The sequence below is a fragment of the Chionomys nivalis genome, chromosome 4 (genome assembly GCF_950005125.1).
Source record: "Chionomys nivalis chromosome 4, mChiNiv1.1, whole genome shotgun sequence".
Taxonomy (NCBI): Eukaryota; Metazoa; Chordata; class Mammalia; order Rodentia; family Cricetidae; genus Chionomys; species Chionomys nivalis.
The window spans coordinates 30,988,579-31,009,662 of NC_080089.1; the positions used below are offsets into that span (position 1 = coordinate 30,988,579).

General features: G+C 43.5%; 1 protein-coding gene across 8 annotated transcripts in view; it reads left to right on the top strand.

Moving 5' to 3' along the window:
• Positions 1-19,895, top strand: part of Nfrkb (nuclear factor related to kappaB binding protein) — a 35,372-nt gene extending 15,477 nt beyond the window's left edge. For 3 of the 8 annotated variants that reach the window (XM_057767979.1, XM_057767981.1, XM_057767985.1), the window contains exons 13-26: positions 1,846-1,925; positions 2,024-2,070; positions 2,921-2,981; positions 3,492-3,666; positions 5,649-5,755; positions 7,476-7,599; positions 8,043-8,122; positions 8,261-8,478; positions 8,576-8,846; positions 9,435-9,647; positions 12,289-13,056; positions 17,015-17,121; positions 17,916-18,051; positions 18,164-19,895. In XM_057767979.1, coding sequence (XP_057623962.1) covers positions 1,846-1,925; positions 2,024-2,070; positions 2,921-2,981; positions 3,492-3,666; positions 5,649-5,755; positions 7,476-7,599; positions 8,043-8,122; positions 8,261-8,478; positions 8,576-8,846; positions 9,435-9,647; positions 12,289-13,056; positions 17,015-17,121; positions 17,916-18,051; positions 18,164-18,289 — 2,513 coding nt within the window. In that variant the 3' untranslated portion in view covers positions 18,290-19,895. The remainder of the gene's footprint in view (positions 1-1,845; positions 1,926-2,023; positions 2,071-2,920; positions 2,982-3,491; positions 3,667-5,648; positions 5,756-7,475; positions 7,600-8,042; positions 8,123-8,260; positions 8,479-8,575; positions 8,847-9,434; positions 9,648-12,288; positions 13,057-17,014; positions 17,122-17,915; positions 18,052-18,163) is intronic. The other 5 variants (XM_057767980.1, XM_057767986.1, XM_057767984.1 and 2 more) reach the window with 3 other exon arrangements.
• The last annotated feature ends 1,189 nt before the right edge of the window (positions 19,896-21,084 follow it).

Consider the following 21,084-nt stretch of genomic DNA (forward strand, 5'->3'; position numbering starts at 1 on the left):
GTTCTCTTCACATCTCTGCCAGCACTTTTTTCTTTTTGGAGGCAGGCTCTTTCTGTATAGTTCTAACTGGCCTTGGAACTCCCCTTGCAGACCAACCTGCTTTAAACTCACAGAAGTCTGCCTCCTGCTTGGAGTTTAGGTCTGCCACCATACTGGTCTCACTAATACTTTTTGATTTTTTGGCTTTTTAAATAGTAGCTAGCTACTGTTAGTGATTTTGATTTTCTCTGTGGTTAAAGATACTGAGTCCCTTTCCTGTACCTTCTTTGAGCTGTTGTGAACTGTCATTTGGCAAGATGTCTTGATCTTGATCTATTTTTGTAAGTAAGGTTATTATATTTTTGCAATCAGTTTGTAGAAGTTCTTTATAAATTTTGATGAACCTTTTTTTTTTTTTTGATTTTAGTTTTTCAAGACAGGGTTTCTCTGTGCAGTTCTGGCTGTCCTGGAACTTACTTGGTTAACCAGGCTGGTCTCAACTTGGAGGAGCTTGGCCTCTGGCTCCACCTTCCAAATATTGGGATTAAAGACATGTTATACCACTGCCTGGCAAACTACTTTTTTTTTATTTTACGTGTGGGAGTTTTGCTTGCATGTATGTCTATGCACTGTAAATATGCTTGGTGCCCAAGAGTGTCAGAAGAAGCATTGAATCTCTTGGAACTGGAGCTACAGACAGTTGTGAGCTGTTGGTGTAGGTGCTGAGGCTGGAACCCTGGGTCCTCTGGGAGAGCAGCAAATGCTTTTAACAAGTCATCCCCTTGTTTTTTTGTTTTTGTTTGTTTGTTTATTTTGAGGGGAATTTCTCTGTAATCCTGACTGTCCTGGAACTGGCTCTGCCACCCAGGTGCTATAATTAAGAGTGTGCACCATCACACCCAGCTCGGTTAACGCCTTAGCTCATAGATAGATTATAAATATTTTCTCCCATTCTATAGGTTGCCTTTTTCCTTCTGGTGTTTTCTCTACTGTACATGGTTTTTGAGTTGATGCAATCTCACTTGTGTTTTTCATCATTGTTGCCTTTGCTTTTGATGTCATATAAAGAATCTCACCAAGATCAAGGCTGTGGGGCCTTTCCAAATGTTTTTTTACAGCTGAAGCCTTGCAATCAAATCTTTACTCCGTTTTGGGTTTTGCATATGCTGTGACGTAAGAATTTAAGAAGAGGTCACAGAGTTCAGTCTTTGTAGGCGGTCACAGAGTTAAGCTTCTTCTTGCCTTGCCTTACTGCTCTGCCAGTGTGAGGAGTACATTTTCTCACCTACAAGAATAGGACCCTTCCCTCATGTAAACTTCTGTAGCATTCATATGACATTTACTTCTTGTAGGATTGATTTTTATATGAACTCATTACTCTGTAATGAGCCTTTTTCTGTCCTGTTTGCCAGCTCCCAAATAACACATGGAGTCTTCTTATTAATTATGGAAGCTTGACCTATAGCTTAGACTTGTTTCTAACTGCTCTTTTAACTTAAATCAACCCATTTGTATTAATCTATGTTCACATCCTTCACTGGCCCCACCACAGACTCAAAACCATGCATGCAACCTTATGAGGTTGGCTATACCTGTAATGCTCCTACCAAGAAAAAAGTCTCAATTTCATCCAGGTGCCTGGTGCACAGTGACTACTCTGTAAATACTTATTGAAAAGATCTGAACAAGTGACATCCTGGTCTAGTAGTCCAGGCCCTGAGGGTAGTGGCATGAACATGTGGGAAGGACCAGTGATAGATTCTGACATGTTCTCTTTCTGGCATGGATAGAGCTGGTGAAGAGAAGGCAGGATTCTGAATGAAACTCTAAATTTCTTATTTTTTGTGTGTACCCCCACCCCTGCAGTTCAATCTCAAGATAATGAAAAGGAATTAGCTGCTCTCTTCCACCTGTGGTTAGAAACCAAAGACCAGATCTTCTGTAAGGTACATCTCTTACTTTTTCATTACTTGGGTTTTTAGAGCCCTTAAGTTACTAAAAATTGTCTAGTTCATTTACCTGGTAATGTTTTCCCTTTCTTCAGCAGGAGAATGAAGACAGCTCAGATGCCATGACACCTGTTCCTCGAGTGTGAGTATATTCTTATGGTGGGTAGTTTCCCATGAAGCATGACTTTAACATTGTTGCTGTGGATCTGCTGGCTGCTTTAGAGTGTCTGAGTTGTAGTGAACTGGAAGAACCTAGAAGTCCATGGACTAACATGCCTCAACATACTGGAGAAGGACATATATGCTTCTTAGTAAGAATGGTTCCTAACCATGGTAGTCTGAGGTGATCTGCCTTGTAGTTGGGCAGTGTCCTGTGTAACCTTCCTGGTTTCCACTTCAGAATGATTAATCTGATTCAAGTTCTTCGTTTTACTTGTAAAAAGAAATCCATGAAGTTGAGTGACTTGCTAAAGGTGGTGTGTGGACCCTGACTAGAGTTCAGATCCTTTGCCTTCTAGTAGTGCTCTTCATGCTTAGTCATCTCACGTTCCTGATTCCTGCCTGTTCAGACTGGAGTTCAGAGGCCCATCCTTACTGTAACCATTACATGCACACACGCATGCATATGTACGTACATACATACACACACACACACACACACATATGCGTTCACATGGTGGGGCTTAAGAACTCAACTTCTTTGGAAGGCAGAAATAGCACTCTTGTCATCAGATATACTTGAAGTGCTTTGTTCTACCAAGAATGACATTTTAGCCATGCTGAAAACAGTAGGTAAAGATGCCATTCTCTTTCTGTTTATTCCAAACACTTGAGGATCCCAAGAATGGGGTAGCATGGGAAATATCAACAAGACTTGTATGGTAAGAACTGGAGAGTAGACTGAGTAGGACGAGCACTTTTCCCATGGAGCTAAGGGAATGGTTCATGACCCCCTTGCTCTCAGAGATGACATAAAATTCTTTATGTTCCAGAAGAACTGACTATGTGGTGCGACCCAGCACAGGAGAAGAGAAACGGGTGTTTCAAGAGCAGGTAAGCTCTCTTCAGAAGCACTGAGCCCGAGTTTTCCTTGATATCAGCTCCTTGGATGTTCACGTCCTTCAGCTTAGATGGTTGAGTTTACTTGTTGGGGTAGAACCGATTTGGTAAACGGGAAAGAAATTTTATTATTATTTTGTTTTTCGAGACAGGTTTCTCTGTAGCTTTGGAGCCTGTCCTAGAATTAGTTCTTATAGAACAGGCTGGCCAGCCTCTGCCTCCCAAGAGTTGGGATTAAAGGTGTGCACCACCACTACCTGGTGGGAAAGAAACATTTTTTTCAACTGTCTTTTCTTCCAGGTAGCAGAATGCATTTTACTTCCTTGCCATTTCCTAGGTGACCAGTTGTGAGGACTGTCCTTTTTTTCCACTGTGGTTGGGTCATAGTTCTTTGCTTGTTTCCTCCTTATTGTAACATCTCATTTGATCCATTTATTTTAAGGGAGTGCTAGAAAGAACCCTACTAATTGTGACATGGTAATTTTCTGACTTTTTTCTTGGTAGGAGCGTTACAGGTATAGCCAACCTCATAAGGCATTTACCTTTCGCATGCATGGCTTTGAGTCTGTGGTGGGGCCAGTGAAGGGTGTGTTTGACAAGGAGACCTCCCTCAACAAGGCTCGTGAACATTCCCTGCTGCGTTCTGACCGACCTGCCTATGTCACCATTCTGTCTCTTGGTATGTGGCATGCATGCTTTTATTACTAGGAATTTCTTATTTTTATCCCAGAACTTTCCTCAGAATTTTCCTGAACCAAACCTTAACCCCTCGCACACTCCAACCATTGAGGATCAGTCTCATAAGTTTTCCTAATCTAAGAGATGGCAGGATAGATTTTGTGCTGGGAGATGGATGCCAGGAACTAGTGCTTCTTTTTGAAGCCATGTTCATCTTGATGAACTCTGCTTACAAGCTGGTAGTTACATTAGGTATAGCACTCTGCCTCGTTAAAGAGGTTTTGGTTTGTTTGTTTTCCTGAGAGAGGTCACATGCCTGTAACCCCAGTACTTAGGATGCTGAGATTAGAGGACTATTGTGAATTTAAAGGCTGCCTATGCTACATAGTGAGTTTGAAGCCGACTTAGTGATATTGTCTCAAAAAATAAGAGAGGGCCTGTAGAGTTGGCTCAGCAGTTGAGAGAACAAACTGCTCTTCCACAGGTCCTGAGTTCAATTCCCAGCAACCACATGGTGGGTCCCAACTGTCTGTAATTCCAGCTCTAGAGGATCTGGCATCTTCATACAGACATACATGCAGGCAAAATACCGTTGCACATAAAAATAAATAAATCTTTAAAAAAAAATAAGAGAAGAATTCTTTGTGTTATGAGTCCTGTTGGTAGTCTAGTGAGACCTCTGAACTCCTTCCCAGAGTTAGAATTATGCATTTAAATTCCTTCCCCCCCCCCTTTTTTTTTTTGATACAGGGTTTCTCTATGTAGTCTTAGCTGTCCCAGAACTTTGTAGATGAGGTTGGCTTCAAACTCAGAGATCTCTCTGCCTCTGCCTCTGCCTCTCCTGGGATTAAAGGCATGTGCCTCCCCAGCCCAGCTGCATTTAAATTCTTGAAATACTTAGAGTTGCAGAAAAGAAGCCAGTCATGTTTTAGTAACTATTAAGACATTAAAACAAATTTAAATGCAAAACAGTTTTTGTTATGATATTGAATGATAGGACCCAGTAGCGGATGTTTCAAATTTTCTAACTTGCAATGGGGGTGAATGTAAGTGATTTGAATTGTTGTCTTCAATACCTGTAACATAAAAAGTATTTGATTTCTATTGTAACAGTACAGTAATATCAATATGTGATTTATAATGTTCGTTGATAATTGAAGGAAGTGTTAAATTACTTTTTTAGAATCAAGTTTATAGAACTACTTTTCTTTTATCCTATATATACATGAATTCATTTTATTTTGCTCTAACCCACCCCTTACTCCCTCCTTCAACACCTTTCTAGTCCCTTACCTCAGATGCCCTCCCAACTTTATGTTTGCACTAAAAATGTATATTATATATGTGTGTGTGTGTATCCTACTGATGAGTTCATTTAGTGTCATCTGCATGTATGTGTGGTGTGGGTGTAGGACTTCACTGTAGCATGGATAACCTATCCCTCCTTCAAAGAAAACTGACTTTATCTCCACTGGCTACCCTGACTGCCTGTAGCTTTGCAACCAGAAGTGGAACCTTTTGAACCCCTCCTGTCCATGCTGGAATAGTGACTAGGTAGATCTTGTGTGGGTCTTGTGTAGTGACCACAGCTTTTGAGAGTTCATGAGTATAACTCCCTCCATGTCCAAAAGGTGCTGTTCCCTGCAACCCTCCCTAACCTCTGTCTCTTAAAATCTTTCCGCCCACTCTTTCATGACCTCCCTGAGCCTTGGTGAGGGGTGGGTGTGATGTCCTATTTGGGGATGAGAACCACTTCACTCAGTTCTAAGGTATCCATGGCCCTGATTTTGCCCGTAGGGTATGTTAAAAGTGTATTAAGTTCATGCAGTGTTTACAGACACTAGAGGGCAGTGTGTCTTAGCCTGGCAGATGAGGCTCAGAGACCTCATTCTAGGGAGCTCAGTCCCACCAGAACAGGTCAGGAGATGTCGTATTCACTGGAAGCTTTGCTTGACTCCTGGATTTTGCATTTTCTGATACCAGTTCGGGATGCTGCAGCTCGGCTGCCTAATGGAGAAGGCACTCGAGCAGAGATCTGTGAACTGCTCAAGGACTCTCAGTTTCTTGCTCCAGATGTCACCAGCACTCAGGTAAGTTAGTGAAATAGCTTTTTTTGGCTTCATTTCAGAATGTATTTGAGAAAAACTATTAGGAAATGTAAGTTACACTTTCTTCCCCCAGAGTCTTATACCCATCAGGAGCTGTATGTGCTTCTTCTAACATAAAATCTTTTAATAAAATGAATGAGTAAGTCATCTAATCCCAGCACCTGGGAAGCAGAAACAGGTGGATCTCTTGAGTTTGAAGCCAGACTGGTTTACAGAATGGGTTCTAGGACAGCTAGAACTGCACAGAGAAACTTGTATCAAAAACAAACAAAAAACTCAGAACAAAACAAAAAATCAAATCAAATGAATAAAAGCTATCTAGGCATGATGACATGTACCTATAATAAATACCAGCTACCTTGGGAGGCTGAAGCAGGGCAATTTTGAATTTGAAGCCTAGATAACATAGTAAGACTCCTGCCTTAAAAATCAATGGGCCAGCCAGGCGGTGGTGGTGCACGCCTTTAATCCCAGCACTCGGGAGGCAGAGGCAGGCGGATCTCTGGGAGTTCGGGGCCAGCCTGGTCTACAAGAGCTAGTTCCGGGATGGGCACCAAAGCTACAGAGAAACCCTGTCTCGAAAAACCAAAAAAAGAAAAAAAAAAAAAATCAATGGGCCAGGGAGAATTTTCAGTGGGTAAAGACACTTGCTGTGCAAGCCTGATGACCTAACTTCACTGGAGTCTGTATATGAAGCTGGATGAGGTGACAGATCTTTAATCCCAGCATCTCTAAAGTAAGGGTGGAGTCAGGCAAGGGAGACTCACCTTTTCTCTGGACTAGCTAGCCTAGAAAACACGGTGTGTTAGAAACAGCAAGAGATTGTGTCTCAACAAGGTAGATAGATGGTGAGCAGCAGCCCTGAAAGTTGTCTTCTGACTGCCACACACGTACTATGGCAAATGTTTGACTATATTCATATCATACATATAGTAAGAACACTAAAATAATCCAATAAAAATACTATGGCCAAGTGGGTAGAGAAATGACTTAATGGTTAAAAACAGTGTTCTTCCAGAAGACCCGGGTTTGATTCCCAGTAATTCACAACTGTATTTTTTTAAAAGATATATTTTAAGCCGGGCAGTGGTGGTGCACGCCTTTAATCCCAGCACTCGGAAGGCAGAGGCAGGCGGATCTCTGGGAGTTCGAGGCCAGCCTGGTGTTCAAGAGCTAGTTCTGGGGCGGGCACCAAAGCTACAGAGAAACCCTGTCTCGAAAAACCAAAAAAAAAAAAAAATAAATAAATAAATAAATAAAAAAAAGATATATTTTAAAAAAATTTATTTCTGTGTATGTGTGTCTATATTAACACATGCCATGTGAGTGTAGGTGACCATAAAGGCCAGCAGAGGGCATTGGATCCCTTGGAGCTGGAGTTATCATTGTTTGAGCCACCTGATATGAGTGCTGGGAACAAGAACAGCAGTGCTCTTAACTGCTGAGCAATCTCTCCAGCCTTCTTGTAATAAAGGAAAGGTTTGTACAGTTAATTAGTTCACAGGATGCATTACAGTGAAGACAATTAGTATCTTAGCTGTACACCATTCCTTTCAAAGTAAGCCAGTGAAAGGACAGAGCTAGGTTGGGATCTAGGTTGTTATTCTCTGTGACTTACATTTGCTAGTTTTTCCTGGGAGTCCAGATAACTTTTATTATCTTGGCTGGACTTTTCCCATGTCTCCTTTTGTTCTGTTCATAGGTGAACACTGTAGTGAGTGGTGCACTGGATCGACTGCATTATGAAAAAGACCCTTGTGTGAAATATGACATTGGACGAAAGCTGTGGATCTACCTACATCGTGACCGGAGTGAGGAAGAGTTTGGTATGTGAGCCCTTCAGAGTGCTGACTAGATGCGGGGCTTCTGCCTTCTGTTCCAGATCTGGTAGCATTCAGTTAGGATAGGATTATGGAGGCAGAATCCAGTCCACCAACAAGGCCATGGTTTGTCTTACTTTGTTTTTGTGACAGGATCTTGCTGTTTGGGCAAGCTGGCTTTGAACTTGATATGATTGTCTTTCTTTCCACAGTTCTGGACTTAACAATTGTGCATAGTCAAGTCCAGCTTTTTGTTTTGTTTGCTTTGCTTTGAGACAGAGTCTAGCCTGCTAACAGGCTGGCCTTGAATTTACTGTTTCCCTACCTCAGGCTCCCGAGAAGTGGAATTACAATTTTTATTTGGAGAGGCCTTTGTTTTTTAACAAAGATCTTCTCATTAAGCATGCTAAAGCCAAATTTCCTAAACTGTATAATGTTTTTCTTTATAGAACGGATCCATCAAGCTCAAGCAGCAGCAGCTAAAGCCAGAAAAGCTCTTCAGCAAAAACCCAAGCCGCCATCCAAGGTGGTAAGTTACCTCGTGAGGGCGTTTACTTTAGAGGTTCTGAGATGAGGTGTGCCAGCAGAGACACTCGGCTTTTACCTGACCCAGTGAGTGCATCAAGAGCATTCATGATGCCTGAAGTAGACACTTTTTCTTTTCTAGAAGTCCAGTAATAAGGAGAGCTCCATGAAGGGTCTTAGTGGCCCTTCTGAGCAAAGCCAGATGAGCCTCAGTGACTCCAGCATGCCACCTACCCCAGTTACACCTGTAACCCCCACCACGCCAGCATTGCCCACCACCCCCATATCTCCTCCACCTGTATCAGCAGTGAGCAAAAGTGGCTCTACCACTGTCTCTGAGCCAGCTAAGTCAAGTTCAGGGTAAGTACCTGTGTTTCTTCTCTTGCTCTTTCCCTCTAGAGTCTTTCGGTATGCATGTGCTGAGTTTTTGTGTTCTCCCCCTTGGTCTTTCATATAGTGTTCTTCTGGTATCCTCACCAACAATGCCACAGCTAGGAACGATGCTTTCCCCAGCTTCCATTCAGACTCCACCCAGTTCTCAGGCTACTGCTCGGGTTGTAAGCCACTCTAGCTCAGCTGGACTGCCCCAGGTTCGGGTGGTAGCCCAGCCCAGCCTTCCTGCTGTTTCCCAGCAGTCAGTAGGGCCAGCACAGACACTACCACAGATGCCAGCAGGACCACAGATTCGTGTGCCAGTCACTGCTACACAAACCAAAGTAGTACCCCAGGTAAGTGGATGCTGCATGTCATTGGGATACAGGGACTGTATAGGCCTAGAAGTGGGCTACTCAGTGACTCAAACAAGTAGAGCTTGAGGAAGACCTGGAAGTCTTATATTGTTGGTATTAATGATGAAGATCAGTGAACTCATTTAATGTTCAAAGTTTCAAGGGAAATGTTCAAAGCTTGGAAAAGTACTTTTAGGTACTCTGTTTTGCATGTCAGAAACAAGATCTTCATTGTCATATCAAGGCCCTGTAGAAGGAGAATTGTGCTTCTAAATTTCCATTGTGCCTTTAGCCATGCCACTGATCACTTGTTTGAAAGATTCACATATTTTTGTCTTCATTTTCCTTTCCTGTATGTAAAATGTCTTCAGCATATGGAAATGAAATAAGAGGTTAAATGTAAAACATTGTGAATATGATACAAATATAGGAGATACAGTGTACATTCCAGGGTTTGGTGAGCTTCAGGCTCTGATAGCAAGGGTACTTTCAGAATACTTTCTGAGCAGAGTTGTGCAGGGCACCTTGCATGACTGCTGATCCCATTTTGGTGTCTGATTGGTCTCTTGACTTCACATCCTGAACTAGGCAGTTGTGGCAACTGTTCCAGTCAAGGGGCAAACTCCAGCGGCCTCTGTACAGCGGCCTGGACCTGGGCAGACAGGGCTTACAGTGACAAATCTCCCTGCTGCAGTCAGCCCAGTGAGCAAGCCAGCCATGAGTTCTCCTGGGAACTCTGCTCCAAGTGCCTCCACGACAGCCGTCATCCAGAATGTCACAGGACAGAACATCATCAAGCAGGTATGTGGACCTGACTCTGAGTGGTGTCCTAAAGGTAAAAGCAAAGGAGTGAAGGTGTGGGGTGAGACTGAACAGCCTGGGTGCCTATGGAGGAGGCTTTGTTGCTTTTGACTCATGGTTTGGAGATTTATCAGGTGAGTGCCCCACCCCCACCCCAGAAGCAACCTTTATGCTCATCTCTTTTTGTGTATTTCAATATTTGGTAGCTGGAGTTTGGATTTATGGGGTAGCTTCCCTGGTTATGCAGTTAGCTTCATGGCGTATTTTACAGAGTTTTAGTTTGTCACTTGTAAAGGTGGAATATACATTTGTTTTTTCTTGACTGTGCATATGCAGATGTTACCTTCTCACTTTAAAAATTGTGAAGCCTATTGACACCTGGTACTAGAGCAGTGCCTCTTGTCGACTTTACCCCACTGTGTTTTGTAAAGACATAGCCAGTCTGTCATGGCATCGTGGGTAGGTGGGTGAAGAAATAGACCCACTCAATGACAAAATAACATTTTTATTTAACAGGTATGTATTGTCTTTGGGGAATTTAGACTGTGTTAAAGAGACTAAGCCCCTTTGTGGAGCTCATATGTCATAGGAGTAGGCGACAAATAACTATATCAGTGTGAGATAATAAGAAACACTGTAGCCAGGCGGTGGTGGTGCATGCCTTTAATCCCAGCACTCAGGAGGTAGAGACAGGTAGATCTCCATGAGTTCAAGGCCACCTTGCTCTACAGAGCACCAGAACAGGTTCCAAAACTACAGAGAAATCCTTTCTTGAAAAATCATAAGAAAAAACGAAACAAAACAAAACTGTGGTGATTTGGGTAAAGATGGAAGGTGGATGGGACATCATGTGTTAGTTTAGCTGTGATGATGGAAAGTAGCTTCTCTGAAGAAAGGACATTGAAGGGGATGAAGTCGTTGTGCCGTGTAGTGGTGACCTGGAGATAAAGTACTATGTGTGTAGACTGGAGATTGAGTCCATCAATCTCCAGTGGTACATCAGGAACACTTTTGTGGAGTGACAGGGAACTTAGTGCACAAGCAGTGAGTGCATTTGGTGAGGTTGACGTTTGTCACAGTGTCAAGCTTTGATGTGACGGTGAACACAGGCAGATTGTGAACTCATCGGGTGCTGGATCTGGTTTGTAGTTAATCCCTCGCTACTGGATACAGTGCACTTCGGGGAACAAGAATGAAAGCAAGAAGACTGTAGAGCAGTTGCAGCCTGGGTGAGAGGGATGGAGGGTGTTTGCTAGCTGTGGCAAGAAGGGAATGTAGCTTGTGTGGTTTGCTGGTAGCTTGAATATGGGTCTAAAAGAAGTGTTCCTGTGGGCTCTGGATGGAATAGTTAGGTATAGTGGTATCATTTACTGAGAGGGAATAAAGTTGGAGTATGGAGAATCTGGGACATATAGATTTAAGATTGGACAGCACCTGTGTGGGATGTGGTTCACTGTGGATGAGATTCACTGTGTGTAGCTATTCAACAGCTGTGACTGGGACCAGGATCTGGATTGTTAAAGGGAATGTCAGGTGAGGAAGCAGAAATAAGTAAATATGAATAATTTAAAGAGAAATGTAACTTCTGAAGACAACATAGAATTTGGGCTGGAGTATTGTGTATAGATGAATCATGAAACAATCAGATTTGATTTTTTTTGTTTTGTTCTTTTGATGGTCAGTATCATATGTATTTGCTTTCTATGATAGTGGTCCAGTAGAAGGGCTACCAAGAGGAAGGCATTGAGTAGACCAGAGGGTCAGGCTATTAATAACATGTTGGGTACTGTGAAGCTGGTAGTGGTGAACTCAGGGAGTCTAACTCCAGAGTCCCTTCTTGGAGCTAGTGCATCATGCTAGTGCTCAAAACACGTGGGCTAACTGTAAATAGATGGATTTGAATTACTGGAGGGTGGTGTGGGATGATCAGATACGTGCTGACAGTACTTACTCCATTGTAATGGCATTGTGAATAATATTTTTAGCTTAAAAAATCCTTTACACCGTATGGTGGTGTCTTATACCTTTAATCCCAGCATTTGGGGGCAGAGGCAGGTGGATCTCTGAGTTCGAGGCCAGCCTGGTCTGCAGAGTGAGTTCCAGGACAGCTGGGGATACACAGAGAAACCGTCTCAAACCCAAAAAAACAAGACAACGAAAATAAAAAACTCAAAATCCTTTGCTAAGTAAGTTATACACACACACACACACACACACACACACACTCAACAAAATAATGTATCTTGATTTACTTTAAAATATTCCAGTTCTTGTGGGGTGGGGCTGGTAGGTGTAGCTTAGTGGTGAGGCCTTGGGTTTACTTTCTAGAACCCTTTGTGAGGGCAAGTCTCAACTCCCAGCTTACCTGTACTGCTGGTAACTCTGCCAAAATGCCAGCTCAATCTCTTCTATTCCTTGCTAAAGCCAGGAAAGGATAGATAAGATTGACAAAGTAATTACATTTGAATCTGGGTAAAAGGTATATGGTTTGTTATATTCTTCTTTTGTTTGTGTTGACTATTTTTGAAAATGAAAAGTTAAAGATACATGAATTGTATGCCTATGAGTAGAGGTTTGCCTAATCTATGACACCAGTTTAGCACTGTGAATCTTTTCATTGGTATTGTATTTCCCCGTCCAGGTATCAATAACTGGGCAGCTTGGTGTGAAGCCCCAGACAGGCAGCAGCATTCCACTCACAGCCACTAACTTCCGTATCCAGGGTAAGGATGTACTGCGCCTGCCACCCTCTTCCATCACCACAGACGCCAAGGGCCAGACGGTTTTGAGAATCACTCCGGACATGATGGCCACATTGGCCAAGTCTCAGGTTACCACAGTCAAATTGACTCAAGACCTCTTTGGGACAGGAAGTGGCACTGCAGGCAAAGGCATCTCTGCTACCTTACACGTCACTTCCAACCCTGTCCATGCAGCTGACAGCCCTGCCAAGGCCCCATCAGCCAGTGTTCCTTCATCAGCTCCAGCAGGTACTACCGTGGTCAAAGTAACTCCTGATCTCAAGCCAACAGAAACCTCGAATTCAGCTTTTCGCTTGATGCCAGCTCTTGGTGTGAGTGTGGCAGATCAGAAGGGAAAGAACACAGTGGCCTCTTCAGAAGCAAAACCTGCTGCCACAATCCGCATTGTGCAGGGTCTGGGAGTGATGCCTCCTAAAGCAGGCCAGACTATTACTGTTGCAGCACATGCAAAGCAAGGAGCCTCTGTCGCTGGTGGGTCTGGAACTGTCCATTCTTCAACGGTGTCCTTGCCCAGTATAAATGCTACTGTGTCTAAGACTGTGGCTGTGGCTTCTGGGGCAACAAGCACCCCTATCAGCATTGGGACTGGAGCCCCCACGGTGCGACAGGTTCCTGTTAACACTACAGTTGTGTCCACATCCCAGTCTGTGAGTATTGTTGATGGTAAAGATTTTAGCCTTCTGCTCAGGAAACTATTTTCTGGAAGGAGATGGGTGTCCTTAGTTAGGGTTTCAGTTGCTGGGATATGAAACACTATGATCAAAAGCAAGTTGGGGAGGAAAGGGTTTATTCAGCTTTTATTTCCATATTGCTGTTTATCATTGAAGGAAGTCAGGACAGAAATTCAAGCAAGGCAGGAATCTGTAGGCAGGAGCTGATGCAGAGGCCATGGAGAGTTGCTGCTGACTTGTTCTTCATGGCTTGCTCAGCCTGCTTTCTTATATACCCTAAGACCACCAGCCCAGGATGGTATTGCCCAAAATGGGTTAGGGCTTCCCATATCAAGAACTAATTAAGAAACTACCTTACAGCTGGAATTTTGGAGGCATTTTTCTTGAGGTTCCCACCTTTCAGATGACCCTAGCTTGTATTAAGTTGTTGTAAAACTATTCAGGACACAGGATTTTGCTATAGCCCAGGCTGGCTTAGAACTTGTTATGTGCCTAAGCTGGTCTTGACTCTCCTCATTTGTTGATTTTCTTCTCTCAGTCAGTCAAGTGTTGGACTTGCAGGTGTGTACAGCCAAGGCCCGCCTGGAAAAGTTCTTCAGGTTCGGCCCCTGTCCCTTAGGAGACTAAGAACTAGGAAACTGATCTGTCCATATCACTCAATTTGACATATAGATTTGGGTTGTTTGTTTTTGGAATACAAGTTAGAAAAGTGTAGCATGTGTGTGTATACATGTACACATATATATCCTTAAAATATAAAGAATAATGTCAGAAGTATAGGGTAAAATACAAAATTTTCTTGTCCTTACAAGGGTTAATGAATAATGTATTTATCCTTCCAGCCCTTCCCCTGAGCACTCCATGTATATACAGCTAGTTAAGAATGTCTTGGGGCTCATTGTAGGCCATACTCAGATATTGGCCAAGCCCTGTTTAGTGATATGATAATACATAGGAGAGCTTCTGCTGCCAGTGTGCTACAGTAATGCTCTAGTGCACGGTTCTTTTAAAAAGTATTTCTGGGGCTGAAGAGATGGGTCAGAGGTTAAGAGCATTGCCTCTTCTTCCAAAGGTCCTGAGTTCAATTCCCAGCAACCACATGGTGGCTCACAACCACTTGAAATGAGGTCTGGTGCCCTCTTCTGGCCTGTAGGCATACACGCAGACAGAATATTGTATACATAATAAATAAATATTTTTTTAAAGTATTTCTGGAGCGTAGATAACTGAGTCTCGAAGATACACATATTGAAAGTTTGACACACTAATTGTGACCCTGCAGCACTGGGGCTAAAAGCCAGAGTCTTGAGCCTACTAGGCAACTACTCTACGAGCTACATTCCTAGTTCCAAACTGAAGAAAATATTTTCTATGCATGTAACAATATATAGCTGATAGACATTTTGGTAGCACAATTAGTGCTATCTTTTTTATAAACATTTACTTATTTTTTTATTTTATATTCACTGGTGTTTTGCCTGCATGTGTGTCTGTGTGAGATGTTAAAGCCCTGGAATTGGAGACAGGTGTGAGCCGGTGCTGGGAATTGAACCTGAGTGCTCTGGAAGAGCACCCAATGCTCTTGACTGCTCAGCCATCTGTGCTCCAGCCCCTTTCCTTAAGCTTTTCTTGGGTTTTGGTTTTGTTGGTTTCTTTCTTTCTTGGTTTTGCTGTCCTTGGCTGCACGGAGCTCTCTGTGCAGACAAAACCACTTTAGCTTTCTTGGCGTTAGGGCTGTCACCAAGGCTAGTTTTGGTCTGCCATCTTTTTTTTTTTTTTTTAATTTATTTATTTTGCTTGTTTGTTTTACAAGACAGGGTTTTTCTGTATAGCCCTGGCTGCCGTGGAACTCACTTTATAGTCCAGGCTGGCCTCGAACTCACAGAGATCCACCTGTCTCTGCCTCCCAAGTACAAGGATTAAAGGCATGCGCCAACACTGCCTGGTCAGTCTGTCATCTTTTAACTGAGTATTTAGTTTTCTCTGATTACTTCTGCCAGTGTTTTCTTTAATGGTTTCAAGGTTTTGTATCTGTGCCTTCTTTTTTCCAAGTTGAAAAAATATTAGCCTTTATTTTGGAACCCGGATTACTCTTAGGGATGGTGAGGGAGGGGGACTTGATGGGGGAGGGGGAGGGAAATGGGAGGTGGTGGCGGGGAGAAGGCAGAAATCTTTAATAAATAAATAAATAAATAAAAAACAACCAAAAACTAAGTAAAACAAGCGAACAAAAAAAATTTTTTTTGAGTGTAAGGAAAAAAATATAGTTTGTTAGTCATTTGAAATAGTTTTGTAGGACATAATGCAAAGCTCAGAGTATAGATCACTGTGAGATCTTCCTGCATTTTTCAGAGAACAGCCATGTGCAGATCCATACAAAGGCACTATCTCCAGCTGTTCTGCTGCCATCTTGTAGTGCTCTTTAATGGGCTACAAATAGTGACTAAACTGTATTGAGTCAGTATGGGACCTGCTACTTTGTATCAGTCTCTGATTTCCTTACAAATAACCTGCTCATGGAAGTGTCCATTGTTGTCCCCCACCTTCCTTTTTTTTTTTTTAATATTTATTTATTATGTATACAATATTCTTTCTGTGTGTATGCCTGAAGTCCAGAAGAGGGCACCAGACCTCATTACAGATGGTTGTGAGCCACCATGTGGTTGCTGGGAATTGAACTCAGGACCTTTGGAAGGGCAGGCAATGCTCTTAACCACTGAGCCATCTCTCCAGCCCCCCCACCTTCCTTTTTAAAAGCATTCTATCAGCCATTTCTCTTGTATTTTTAAAAATTTATTTATGTTTATTTTATGTGCATTAGTGTTTTACCTACGTGCATGTCTGTGTGAGGGTGGCAGATCCCCTTGGAACTGGAGTTATAAACAGTTGTGAGCTGCCATGTGGGTGCCGGCAATTGAACCTGGGTCCTCTGGAAGAGCAGTCAGTGCTCTTAACCACTGAGCCATCTCTCCAGTCCCTCTTGTATTTTTTTTAACGTTATTTTTTACTTTATATGCATTGGTATTTTGTCTGCATGTCTGTGTGAGGGTGTCAGATCCCCTGGAACTGGAGTTATAGACAGTTGTGAGCTGCTGTGTAGGTGCTGGGAGTTGAACCTGGGTCCTCTGAAAATACAGTTACTGCTCTTAACCTCTGAGCCATCTCTCTTCTATCTTAAAAACAAGCAAGATTTACCTGCCATAAACTAGGAAAACATTAACTTAGAGTCGTGGTCGCAGAGTCTCTGTCCCAGTCTTTAGCTCTGTTGACTCTGGACCAGTGGTGAAGCAGGAAATCATAGTGGTGGGAGTGAGCATGTCTAAGGCTGCTCAGCTCATGAGAGGAAGTGTCAGTGAGAACCAGGAATTAGGCATAACCTCAAGAGCACACTACTGCACTTACTTCCTCCAGCTAGACTCACTTCTTAAAAGTATCTACAGTCTTCTAAAGTAATCAGTATATGAGCCTGTGGGGGACATTTCATACTTAAACTATAACATTGCACCCTTTGTCCCCACATAACACAAAACGCAGTTTCCATCACTGTTCAAAAGTCCCGGTCTGTTAGCTGAGTATATGGTGCATTCCTGTAATCCTAGCTCTAGAGAAGCTGAGGCAGGAGGACTGAATTGATGTATAGCCTGGGCTATATAGAGAGACCCAGTCTCAAGTTCCATTCCCCCTGGACTTCTAAGTTCAGAGTCTCCTGAGACTTAAGGCAAACTGAGAGCTTGAGCTCGTCGTGATAAACAGGCATATAACTTAACGTATAAGCAAGTTTATTAGAGTTACTTGGGTTCTGACTGCAGGAATATTGGAACCCTTGGGGAATGAGAATTGGCGCTGTCTCTAGTGCTCTCACTTCTTCTCTGTAGGAACTAGCTGTTTGCTGTATCTCCTTCTAGCTCACAAATGCTGATTGTTTTCTTTGTAGGGGAAGCTGCCTACAAGGATCACAGTTCCTCTCTCTGTGATTAGCCAGCCAATGAAGGGCAAGAGTGTCGTCACAGCCCCCATTATCAAAGGCAACCTTGGAGCCAAGTGAGTGCTGTTTGTGGAAGAGCAAATGCAGTTTTGCAGAATGCGAAGGTGCTTGATGCCTCACATTTCCATCATTGATACACATCGAATCCCCAGTACTGTTTTTGGATGCAACAATTAAGACATAAAAGAGCCATTCTGTGCCTGGCTTCTATTGTAGAGTAGGAGGAATACAACAGGAGTACTAAAGTGGGGATATATGGAGTGGTAGAAAATGGGGGGGGGGGCAGGGTGTTGGGGTAGGATGGTTGGAAGATGTTGCTGGATCAAAGGATCCTTCCTTTGATATTTGAGCCCGAGCTTAAGATGGTTTGGCAAATGCTGACTTCCTCTGGCCCTGCCTTAAACAGGGATAAAGACTGATGCAGTCATTTGGGCATTCTTAATCATGAGGAGGCTGTTTGGAGATGTGGGCGCGCCCTTTTTCTTTCCTAAGGGACAGGAATCTTGCTGGGTTGCTGGGGCTGCCTCACACCTGTACTGTCTGTAGTGCTCTCAGCTCTCCTTCCCATGTGTCCAACTGGAAGAGATTCTTGCCAGGGACTCATGGTTCCTGTCTCTTGCTTGGCAGAGCATAGAGTTTAGAGTATTTATCCACTACTCTGGAGGCTCCAGCCATGGAGAGTATAGAAATTTAGAAGAAAGGTAGCCCTAGTATGAGATTCCATTTGAATTGAGAATGCTGAGGTTTTTAATGAGCACAAGGCCTCTTTATTGTCCTTCATTCCATATGGAGCTTCAGTCTGAGCCAGAGCAATGTGTGGTCATACCTTACTTCTGTTTCCCTTCCACAGTCTCAGTGGGCTGGGTCGCAACATCATCCTCACAACCATGCCAGCAGGTACTAAGCTCATTGCTGGCAATAAGCCAGTGAGTTTCCTCACTGCCCAGCAGTTGCAGCAACTTCAGCAACAAGGTCAGGCCACACAGGTAAGGTCTAATGTTGACTGTTGACCATCTCAGCTTGTCTGTTTCCTTTGCTTTCCTTCATTGATGTGCCTACTTGCAGTTCACTGACCAGATTTCCTCTCTTTGTGCGCAGGTGCGCATCCAGACTGTTCCCGCATCCCATCTCCAACAGGGCACAGCTTCTGGCTCCTCCAAAGCAGTCTCCACTGTTGTTGTGACCACCGCTCCTTCTCCTAAACAAGTACCTGAACAACAGTGACTGAGAAAGAGAGGCAGCTTTAAGAGACCAGGCCTCATGCATCTTGGCTGACAGAAAGGGAACAGGGAAGTTGGTTGCTTCATTCCTCAGAGATCTCCTGCTTGAGGCAGAGTGGTGGAGGGTGATGCCAACTATGGCCCAGGTTCTGCAGCCACACTCCAGAATGAAGCCCTGACGAGGTTCCATTTTAGGGTTTCAGGGCTGCACTGTCTAGTCCAGGAGGAGAGAACATCAAAGTCATGGGAGGTCACAGTCACAAAAGCCAGAGTTTACCTCCTGAGTGGTGGATGCCCAGGGAGCAGGCCTTCCAGTTGGGGAGCGGGCCAGCAGCGAATAAGCCTCATTCTGTGTGAGGATTTTACTTTTTAGTTTTCGACCTTCTTGGTGACTTGTCCAGATGAGTTTTGTGTCGGGAAAATTTTGTGTAACTTATTTTTTTAAAAAACTTATTGTGCATCTTTTATCAAATAGAAACGCGGGCTTTAGTGCCCTTAAACTGATCCCTTACTCCTTTGGCCAGAATGAGAGCATAATACTCTTAACAGGTTGGTGGCTTACTTGATAATGAGAGGTTACGTAGTAGGGAATGTAGGCCGTGAGGTCAAGGGAGACCAGTTTGGTACCACTTACTAAAGGTGGGTGTCAGGGTCTTGGTTGTCCCTGTATCTTCACTTGTGGGATTGTCCTTGACATTTGTCAAGAGAGTAGGGGATGCTGGCCGAGATGCTGCTCTCGCAGTGCACTTGCGTACAGCCCAGAGATTCTATCTGTTGTAGAACAGCAGTTGCAAACCAGACCCTTGAAGCTGGCCACCCGATTGGAGCGTAGAGAAAGTGGTGGAGGCGGGGCAGTGTTAGGAGAAGTAAGTCTGAGTTTGCGGTTTTATTCCTGGCCATTTCACTCTTCTCAGCCACTACCAGCCGCAGACAGCTCAGAAGGATGGTTTTAAAGTCCTACGTACTCAGTGCACTGGTCACACCTTCTGTATCCTGCTGTGGTGCAGGGGTGGGTGGGAACGCCTTTCTGTAGGGACAGGGCTTCCCTGTCTCTCTGTGAAAGTATCCAAATTATTAAAAAATTATCTTTCATCTCTGGGCCTTTAATTGTTTTCTTTTTGGGAAGTAGAGCCAGAGGCCACATAGAGTGGAAACGGCCTGGTTTAAGTAGTAGGTGGGTTGAAACTGCGTTGTTTAGCAAGTTGCAGAGAAACAGAAAAGGGTTAGAGTGCTTTCAGCTACAGAGTGACTTTACAATTGCATTTGGTTCTTATAGCAATTTTTACAATTAGAATTGTCATCCCTCTTTAATAGTGAGAAGATATAAATCTGAGTGGAAATTAGAGGAAACTAAGATGAGCACCTGGTCTTGAAAGCCAAAGTCAGTTCCCAGTGTTAGAGATGTAACTTAGTGGGGAGAGAGCACCGACTAGCAGGTTGGGTTCCCGGTACTGCTAAAGTGTGATGTTAGAGTCACATGGGCCTGTAGTGTAATCTCTTCTCTGGACATTGGAGTGGAGGATTAGAACTCCACACTCATGCTTGGCTCACTTTGGCTGGCTAGAGGCCCACCTGGTGCTACATTAGAGCAGAAAGTTAGGTCCTCCCAAGTCAGGTCCCCTGTGTGCTGTACTCTTAAGGAAGACTCACTAAGGTGTCCTGGTGAAACCGCAGGGTAATTAGAGTTGGGTGGGAAGCCTGGCTCTCAAACCGCAGGTGACAGGATGAGATGAGATCACACTCTTGATGGCGTGGGAATTGACTGAAATGACGAGAAGTGGGAGGACAATAGTGAGGGGAATAAAAATTACTTGTGTGTTTTATATTTTTGGATATCATATTCACACAGAAAATGATGTGGTAGTTCCTAGACAACAATAAGGGAAAGTAGGAGATACTCTCTGTGAGATATTTACTGTTGGCTAAAACCTCTGAGATTTTCCTTAGCAAATCCCATAAAAGTCACTCTTGCTTTCGGCTTCAGATCTACTCCAAACTTTTATATACTGAGGGTATCTGATTGCCTGTCTGATTAGTACATGCAACTATATTGTATATCCTAGCGAATACAGATTTAAAATACAGGCTTATTTAATGATGCCAGTTTGTGGGGTTGACTCCCCAAAAGTCTAGTTTTGCAGGGAACAGCTCTTGTAATAATACAGTAGCATCATTGATCCTCTGAGCTTCTGTTGGACAGATTGGTAAAATTACTCAGTCCGTGTACCCAAGACAGGATTTAGTGAAAAGCATTCTGATCTACTTGTACTTTAAGATTTCTTTTTTCTTTTTCTTTCTTTCTTTCTTTCTTTCTTTCTTTATTAAAGATTTCTGCCTTCTCCCCACCACTGCCTCCCATTTCCCTCCCCCTCCCCCGATCAAGTCCCCCTCCCTCGTCATCCCTAAGAGCAATCAGGGTTCCCTGCCCTTTGGGAAGTCCAAGGACCACCCACCTCCATCCAGGTCTAGTAAGGTGAGCATCCAAACTGCCTAGGCTCCCACAAAGCCAGTACGTGCAGTAGGATCAAAAACCCATTGCCATTGTTCTTGAGTTCTCAGTACTACTAAGATTTATTTTTTCTATGTGTATCTGTATTTGTGTGAGTATGTGTGGGAACTGATGAAAGAAGAAGTCATGCAGATGTGGGAGCTGGGAGCTGAGCTCTGATCATCTGGAAGAGCAGGGGGTGCTTGCCAGCCCTGCGGCTCATACGTGTAACACTGTTGAAGAATATTTTGCCATGGAAGATCTTTCAATAAAGGTGTCCCAAATCACTGGTTAGAGATACAAAAATAAAT